This window comes from Muscardinus avellanarius, assembly GCF_963383645.1.
Source record: "Muscardinus avellanarius genome assembly, chromosome: 8".
Lineage (NCBI taxonomy): Eukaryota > Metazoa > Chordata > Mammalia > Rodentia > Gliridae > Muscardinus > Muscardinus avellanarius.
This window is the reverse complement of record NC_137794.1, coordinates 2,105,535-2,113,998: the sequence shown is the minus strand read 5'-3', so window position 1 is coordinate 2,113,998 and position 8,464 is coordinate 2,105,535. Positions and strand designations below refer to the sequence as shown.

General features: G+C 61.9%; 1 protein-coding gene across 2 annotated transcripts; it reads left to right on the top strand.

Moving 5' to 3' along the window:
- Positions 1–594: 594 nt before the first annotated feature.
- TFEB (transcription factor EB) lies at positions 595–6,539 on the top strand (the record flags this gene model as incomplete). 2 transcript variants are annotated; one of them, XM_080700484.1, is made up of 8 exons in its annotated part: positions 595–810; positions 884–1,138; positions 1,381–1,461; positions 4,055–4,175; positions 4,266–4,322; positions 4,577–4,652; positions 4,982–5,129; positions 6,066–6,539. In XM_080700484.1, the coding sequence occupies 8 exons, from the start codon at positions 598–600 to the stop codon at positions 6,537–6,539; spliced, it is 1,425 nt and encodes a 474-aa protein (XP_080556610.1). The 2 variants fall into 2 exon arrangements, with proteins under 2 accessions (XP_080556610.1, XP_080556609.1); XM_080700483.1 differs by lacking the exon at positions 884–1,138 and having other exon boundaries at positions 598–810.
- Between the last annotated feature and the right edge of the window lie 1,925 nt (positions 6,540–8,464).

Genomic DNA, 8,464 nt, shown 5'->3' with positions numbered 1-8,464 from the left:
TTTTTTTGCAGTACTGGGATGGAACCCAGGGGCATTCTACCTCCGAGCTACACCTCCAGTCCTGTTTTTTATTTTTTATTTTGAAACAAGGCCTCACTGAGTTGCAGAGGGCCTCACTACCTGAGGCTTCCTGAGAACCTCGATCCTCCAGTCTCAGGCTCCCAAATGCTGGGATCACAAGTGGGCGTGGACTTGGGTTTCAACAAGCGCCTTTAGTCAGAGTAGAATGTGGTAGAGAAGGGTGGGAGGAGAGAGGGGACACCTGGGAGCTCCTGGGGACCGTGGAGAAGGCGTGGAGCAGGCCCAGTGGACTGCCAGATCTGAGGGCATCAGGTGTGAGGCTTGGGGGTCAAGGTTGGCTGCAGGATCATGGTGGCAGGCTGACTTGGACAAGGACAGAGAACCTTGAGCTCGGGCCCAGGCCCTGGGAAACTGGGGTTCAGTCTCAGCTCTATGGCCCGCTTGTCCAGAGGCCTTGGCAGGTCCCTTCCCCTGTCTGGACTCGGTTTCCTCTCCAGCCTGCCCCTGCGCCTGGGGCTGTGAGCGGACCCGCACTCACGGGCCGTCTCCTTGGCACAGGGACCCGGCCCGGCGGCCATGGCGTCGCGCATCGGGCTGCGCATGCAGCTCATGCGGGAGCAGGCGCAGCAGGAGGAGCAGCGGGAGCGCATGCAGCAGCAGGCCGCCGTGCACTTCCTGCAGCAGCAGCAGCAGCAGCAGCAGCAGCAGCTGGGGGGCCCGCCCACGCCGGCCATCAACACCCCCATCCACTTCCAGTCCCCACCCCCGGTGCCCGGGGAGGTGCTGAAGGTAGGCCCGGCTGCCTGGCCCGCTGCACTGCCACTGCGAGGCCTGGCGGCGCCTAGAGCCCCTCTCCCCGCAGGTGCAGTCCTACCTGGAGAACCCCACCTCCTACCACCTGCAGCAGTCCCAGCACCAGAAGGTGCGCGAGTACCTGTCTGAGACCTACGGGAACAAGTTCGCCGCCCACATCAGCCCTGCCCAGGCCTCCCCGAAGCCCCCGCCGGCCGCCTCCCCCGGGGTGCGGGCGGGGCACGTGCTGTCCACCTCAGCCAGCAACAGTGCCCCCAACAGCCCCATGGCCATGCTGCGCATCAGCTCCAACCCCGAGAAGGAGGTGAGACACAGCCGGGGACTCCCTCACCAGAAAGCCCGCCCCGCAGGGCCATAGGCAGGAGGTGCCCGAGGACTCTCCCTGGGGTAGGGGAACGGCCCGGCCTTGGGGTCAGCTGTGGGACCGGGACAGCTGGTCCGTTCTCTGGGCCTGTCTCCTTTCCTAGAGCAGGTCAGGCGAGGGGCTCCCCACCCTTCCTCCCACCTTTCCTCAGGCACCCAACTCCTCGCTTCTCTCTTGTCCAGTTTGATGACGTCATCGACAACATCATGCGTCTGGACCATGTGCTGGGCTACATGAACCCTGAGGCGCAGATGCCCAACACGGTACTCCTGGGGGGCAGGGGGGCACCAAGGCCCGCGGGGCTCTGAGTTTGGGGCAAGCCCAGCAAGGCAGAGCTGGCATCTCTCTGGGGAGTCACCCCCGTTACATAATGTCAGGGCCCAAGCCCAGGCAAGACAAATGATGAGTGGAGAGAGGGCTTCCAGTGGAGCCAGGGGCTGGGCCATCTCAGGAGGCTTCCTGGGCACCACGAGGAGGGAAGGCGGGGAGCTGCGGTGTGTGCACCAGAGGCCTGGAGGGATCCGATGAGTTCCTTTGGGGTTCTGGGACTCCCCTCCTCTACCAAGCCTAGGACCCTGCCCCTCGCTCCGGAGGCGGTGGCCTTGCCCCCAAGCAAAGGAGCCCCCCTTCTAGCAGCACCCTGGCCCGGGAGGTGCAGGAGGGGCAGGAGTTGGGCTTGGAACCAAGAGGCCTGCTGCGCCAACCCTAGGAAGTCCAGCAGCCCATCTTCCCAGCTGCTAAGTGGAGGCGAGGCTTTGCTCCCACAGGGCTGAGGGCAGGCTCTGCCCAGAGGTGCTGAAGGCTGGCGCTGAGCGGACACCACGGGAGCCCACCCCTTTCCAGAGATCCCGAACCCCAGCTGCCAGCTCCCAGTGGTCCGGCTGCCCCTGCCCCTCCCCCCCTGCTGTGGAGTCAGTCCCAGGGCCTGGGACAGTGCCCAGTGGTTCAGCGAGAGCTGGCTGGGGCTGGTTGGGTCTAAACCCGCTGCTGAGGAGCAGGGAGGGAGGCGGGTGCAGCTGTCTGGTCCTGGTAGTTCCTGTGCGGGCACCGGCCGTGTCTAGGCCTGTGGTTTGCTCTGGGAGCTCCTGTTGGCAGGAGCTGGGAGATCTTTCCAGAGCTCAGATCTGCCCCAGTCGGGCCCCTGCACAAGCCTTCACTGAGTTGGCCGCAGTGGGACACACCTGTAATCTTGGAACTTGGGGAGGATTGAGACCAGAGGATTGAAGGTTCAAGTCCAGCCTCATCAACATAATAGACCCTGTTTTAAAAAAAAAAAAAAAGCCGGGTTGGAAGTGATCTCTAAGCCCAGTACTTGACAGGCTGAAACAGGAGGATCACAGGTTTGGGGCAAGCCTCAGCGGCAGTGAGACTCTCGTCAACCTAGCAAGACCCTGTTTCCAAATAAGAAACAAAAAATCGGGCTACGGGTATGGCTCGAAGGTAGAATTGCCTCTGAGTTCATTTCCCAGTAACACACACACACACACACACACACACACACACACACACACACACACACACACACACGAGGATTTCAGGTTCCTGGCCAGCCTCAGCAAGTAGTGAGGTCCTGCACAACTTAGTGAGATCCTGTTTTAAAATAAAGTAGGAGCCGGGCATGGTGGCGCACGCTTGTAATCCCAGCGCTTTGGAGGCTGAGATAGGAGGATCACACAGGTTTGAAGCCAGCCTCAGCTACTTAGTGAGGCTCTCAGCAACTTATGAAACCTTGTTTCCAAGTAAAAGTATAAAAATAGGTCTGGGAGTATAGCCTGGAGGTAGAAAAGCCCCTGGGTTCCACCCCTAGTACCACACACACAAAAATAAGTAAATAAATAAATAAATAAATAAATAAATAAATAGGGCTGGAGGTATAGGTCAGATGTAAAAAGCCCCTGGTTTTAATCTCCAGTACCAAAAAAAGAAAGAAAGAAAAGAAAGAAAGGCTCTTGAGGGCCTTCAGCACCTCTTTTTTTTTGGGGGGGGGTCTAGAGATGGAACTCAGAGGCATTTGACCTCCGAGCTATACCCCCCTGACCTATTTTTTAATTTAAATTTTTTCTTTTTTTTGGTGGTACTGGGGTTCCTGGAAGCCCTTCTACCTCCAGGATATACTCCACGGGCTACACTCCCAGACCTATTTTTTTTTACTTTATATGTGGAAACAGGGTCTCTTAAGCCAGCAAGGCTGGCTCTGAACCAGCACGATCCTCCTGTTTCCGCCTCCCAAGCACGGGGATTACAAGCGTGCGCCACCACGCTCGGCTTAATTTTAATTTTGAAGCAGGGTCTCACTGAGTTGCGAAGGGCCTCACTAAGTAGCTGAGGCTGTCTGTGAACCGCGATCCTCTGGTCTCAGCCTCCCGAGTGCTGGGATTACAGGCGTGCCCACCACGCCCGGCCTTCAGCACCTCTTGAAGCTGCCCATCGCACCCAAGTCCTGGGGACGCACCGTGCCTGGGGGCCATGCCCTGTGCCATCCCCAGCCTGTGAGGCCTTTCTCCCTCGCCCTGCAGCTCAGGACCCAGTTGGGTTCCACACCCTCCAGGAAACCTTCTAGAAAGTCCTGGTGATGAGGCCCCTCCTTCTCTCGGCCTGCCGTGGCCCAGCGCTCCAGCTGTCCACTCTGCAGAGGGCCAACTGCTGCTAGAGGGGCCTGGGTGGGTTCTGCCGCCTCTGGGGTTCCTGGGAACAGCTGCTCCTGGAGCCTGGGCCCTGGCAGGCTGCTCACAGGCTCCTCTCCCTTCTGCTCCTGGAGCCTGGGCCCTGGCGGGCTGCTCACAGGCTCCTCTCCCTTCTGCTCCTGGAGCCTGGGCCCTGGCGGGCTGCTCACAGGCTCCTCTCCCTTCTGCCCAGCTGCCTCTGCCCAGCAGCCACCTGAACCTGTACAGCAGCGACCCCCAGGTCACGGCCTCCCTGGTGGGTGTCACCAGCAGCTCCTGCCCCGCAGACCTGGCGCAGAAGCGGGAGCTCACGGGTAAGCCCTCCTCCCCACGGCCTGTGCCCCTCCCTCCTCCCGCTCCGCCCTTCCTCCCCACAGCAACTCTTCCCTCCTCCTGCACTCCAGACGCTGAGAGCCGGGCCCTGGCCAAGGAGCGACAGAAGAAGGACAACCACAACCTGAGTGCGTCCTGGGCCACCAGCTTTCTACCCTCCTCCCGCTAGCTCTCTTTGGGGAGGGTGGGTGGCTGCTGGGCAGGCTGTCCCTCAGGGCTGGGGCCTCCAGGGGCAGGGCGGAGCCTCGGCCTGCCCAGCACCTGAGCCCTCTGTGTGTAAGGCCAGCCTGCCGTCCCAGGGGTGCTGAGCCTGAGTGCATCCCAGGCTGGGGAGGTCCCCACCCGTCCCTCTTAACGGCTTCCTCTGACCTGTGGCCTACAGTTGAACGCAGGCGGAGGTTCAACATCAACGACCGCATCAAGGAGCTGGGCATGCTCATCCCCAAGGCCAACGACCTGTGAGCAGGGGGCGTCGGGCGGGTGGCAGCTGCCAGGGTGGGGGCCTCCTGAGCAGAGAACCTCTCTTCTCCCTCCGGAAGGTCAAGGCAAAGGCTCATCTGTCGGGAGGGAAGCGAGGTGGGCCAGGGGCCTTCCTGGGAGAGGCACAAGCTGCAGGGCTTCTGGGGGGCGAGCTGCGAGATGGGGGAGGGGCCAGGAGTAGGCTGGGTCTGGCAGCAAGCAGGGAGGGCGCGGTCAGGAGTCCGGGGCCAGCTCTGCAGCCCACAGCCCGCCTCCCCAGTGGCCAGGGCGGGGCTGCGCCTCTGACTCCCCTGGGCTCCTGCGGCAGAGATGTGCGCTGGAACAAGGGCACCATCCTCAAGGCCTCCGTGGATTACATCCGGAGGATGCAGAAGGACCTGCAGAAGTCCCGGGAGCTTGAGACCCACTCTCGGCGCCTGGAGATGACCAACAAGCAGCTCTGGCTCCGCATCCAGGTCTGGCCCTGAACCTGGTAGCCGTGACCCAGTCTGGTCCGGCCCTGAACTTGGGTAGCCGTGACCCAGCCTGGTCTGGTCCTGAACTTGGGTAGCCGTGACCCAGCCTGGTCTGGCCCTGAACTTGGGTAGCCGTGACCCAGCCTGGCCTGGTCCAGCCCTGAACTTGGGTAGCCGTGACCCAGTCTGGTCCAGCCCTGAACTTGGGTAGCCGTGACCCAGCCTGGCCTGGCCCTGAATTTGGGTAGCCGTGACCCAGCCTGGCCTGGTCCTGAACTTGGGTAGCCGTGACCCAGCCTGGCCTGGCTCCTGACCCCGGGGACAGGGCTTCTATTCCAGAAAGTGGAGATGTGGGAATGATGCCCCAAAGAAGGAAGCTGCGTCAGTCAGGATGTTACCCTTGGTAACAGACAGTCACCAGTACCTTTAAGCAACAAATACAGGCTGCAGGCTCTGTTCTGTGAGGCCCTCGTTCAGGTGGTGAAACACATGAGAGGTGGCTTCTGAAGCTGTGTGTCCCTCCGCTGGCGCCGTGTGCAGGGGGCTCTTGTCCCCTTTGCCTGGGGAAGGGTGATGCCGCAGCCTCTCCTCATGGTAGATAATACATTTTGCACAGACACGCTCAGAAGTGAGAAACCAGCGTTCCACGCAGGAAAATCCATCCTTAATAGATGTGATCGTCTCCCTTCTGGTCTAGTTTAGACAAGTCTACCTCAATTTTAAGAATTAAGAGAGGTGGTCAAGACGCTCACAACGATTCCATGGCCCGCTCGCGAGTCAGCTTGCAGTGTGGTCTGGGCTTCAGAGCCTTCCTCTGCTTCTCTCCAGCCAAGACTGCCTCTGGGAGTCCCCGGGAGGGCGAGGCCTGGGGGGCCGGCAGGGAGCCTGGCCATGGGCGTGCCTTGGGTGTGTGCCCAGCCCTCCATCTGCCCGCAGGAGCTGGAGATGCAGGCCCGCGTGCACGGCCTCCCCACCACGTCCCCGTCCGGCATGAACATGGCCGAGCTGGCCCAGCAGGTGGTGAAGCAGGAGCTGCCCAACGAGGAAGGCCCCGGGGAGGCCCTGATGCTGGGGGCAGAGGTCCCCGACCCCGAGCCACTGCCAGCGCTGCCCCCACAGGCCCCCCTGCCCCCTCCCGCCCAGCCGCCGTCCCCCTTCCACCACCTGGACTTCAGCCACGGCCTGGGCTTCGGGGGCGACGAGGGGCCCGCGGGCTACCCCGACACCCTGGGCCCGGAGCACGGCTCCCCGTTCCCCAACCTGTCCAAGAAGGACCTGGACCTCATGCTCCTGGACGACTCTCTGCTGCCGCTGGCCTCGGACCCCCTCTTCTCCAGCATGTCCCCCGCGGCCTCGAAGGCCAGCAGCCGTCGGAGCAGCTTCAGCATGGAGGAGGGCGACGTGCTGTGACCCCGGCCGCCGCCTGGCCCCCAGGACCTAGTGCCGCCCACAGCATGTGGGGTCTAGAGGCCCTGGGCCAGCCTCCTGATGGGGCTGGATGGCGATAGGCCCCGGGGATCGTGAGGGGCGGGGACAGGAGGCCTGTCCTCTGAGCCGCAGCGCCCCAGGACTCCTGGCCGTGGTACCCAGGCCTGCCTTTGGGGACTTGGGTGTCCATGCCTGTCCCTCAGCCTGGTACTCCCTGCAGTGGGAACCCGCCCCCTTTTGGTGCTAACAGCTCTCCCCAGGGTGGCTTGGGGCCGGGAGCGGGAGGGGCTGGGCTGGGGCGCTGGCACCACTGGAAGAGCAGCCCCGGCTCCACCTTGTGCCTTCAGTAAACACTGTGCTTTGTAGCTGCGTCTCCTCTCTCTGTGAAGCAGGCTCGGCCCCTCCTGGAGCTAGACTTCGGGGATCCCTGGATGGGGCGGGGAGAGCACGCGGCGTCACCCAGATGTCCAGCCTTGCAGCAGGCACAGAAGCCAGCGAAGGCCTAGCCAGAGGTGCCCCTGGCTGTGGGGTGTTGTGCCCCTGGTGGCCACGCGGTGGCGCTGCCGCCACGCTGCACCTGCACCTGAGCAGCGGCCTGAACCCCAGGAGCTGCTGAAGTGGGGCGGCCTTGCTGTTAAGCCTGGACCCCCTTCCCGCACCACTCCCTGCGGGAATGCCCCCCTGCCTGGGCAGCAGGAGACCTGGCTCGAGACACCCCGGCCCTGTACTCCCAAGGCCAGTCTGGGCCCTCTCCTCTCCAGCAGACGAGCTAGCATGGCTGGGGCTGGGGCACAGGATGCTGGGGCTGGGGCTGGGGCACAGGATGCAGTTGTGACTTCAGCAGGCCTTCGCCGGGTAGGATGTCGGGGCCTCACCCTGAATGGATGGGGCCACGGGCTTGAGACAGGGAGGGTCCATTGGACACCGGGCCGCGGGTTGTCTTGGGCTTTGACCAGTCCCCTTGGACTTCCCACACACAGTCTCTTCAGGCAGAGGCCAAAGTGTTTTCCCTGTACAGGGCCCTGAGAAGCCTAACTTAAAAAAAAAATTCCAGGATGAAAGTGACTGAGGGCAGTTTCCTGCGTGCAGAAGCAGAGATCAGATCAACCAGCAGCAGGATTAGCGTCAAGGTCAGGCAGAGCGGTGGTGACCTTGCAGGGCCTTGCCAGCTGGGACGCTGGCGCCTCCTGATGCTGCCAGGGCCCTGGGAACCTGCTCTGAGCCCGCTGGGCAAGCACTGGGCTCTGGGCACCGGGACCCCAGCCCTGCTTAGGGTTTGTCCAGTGGAGTGGAGAGCTGCCCCACTTCCTTGCAAAGCCCTTAAGACCACTCTCCTCTCCCGCCTGGCATGCTGGCCCTCCACTCCGGCTTGGACAGCCCCTGGCCACTCGCGCTGGGGGTGCAGATCTGCCACATTGTTGAAGCCAGGCATGGCGCGCACGCCTGTTATCCCAGCGCTTTGGGATGTTGGGACAGAAGGATAGCCCGTTCCAAGTTAGCCTCACAGCGAGGCTCTCAGCCATTTAGTGAGACCCTGTTTACAAATAAAAACTAAAAGCTGAGCATGGTGGCACAAGCTTGTCATCCCAGCATTCGGGAGGCTGAGACGGGGATTGCGGTTCTCTGCCAGCCTCAGCTACTTAGTGAGGCCCTTTGCAACTCAGTGAGAGCCTGTTTCAAAAGAAGTAATAAAAATAGGGCTGAGAGTATATCTTAGAGGTAGAATACCCCTGGGTTTAATCCCCAGCACACCACACCACACACACACACACACACACACACACACACACACACACACACACACACACACACACACACACACACACACACACACACACACTGAATAGGATCTGGGTAGGTGTGTGAGTGGGATTCCTTCCACAAGAGGGCGCCCCGGGCCAGGGCCG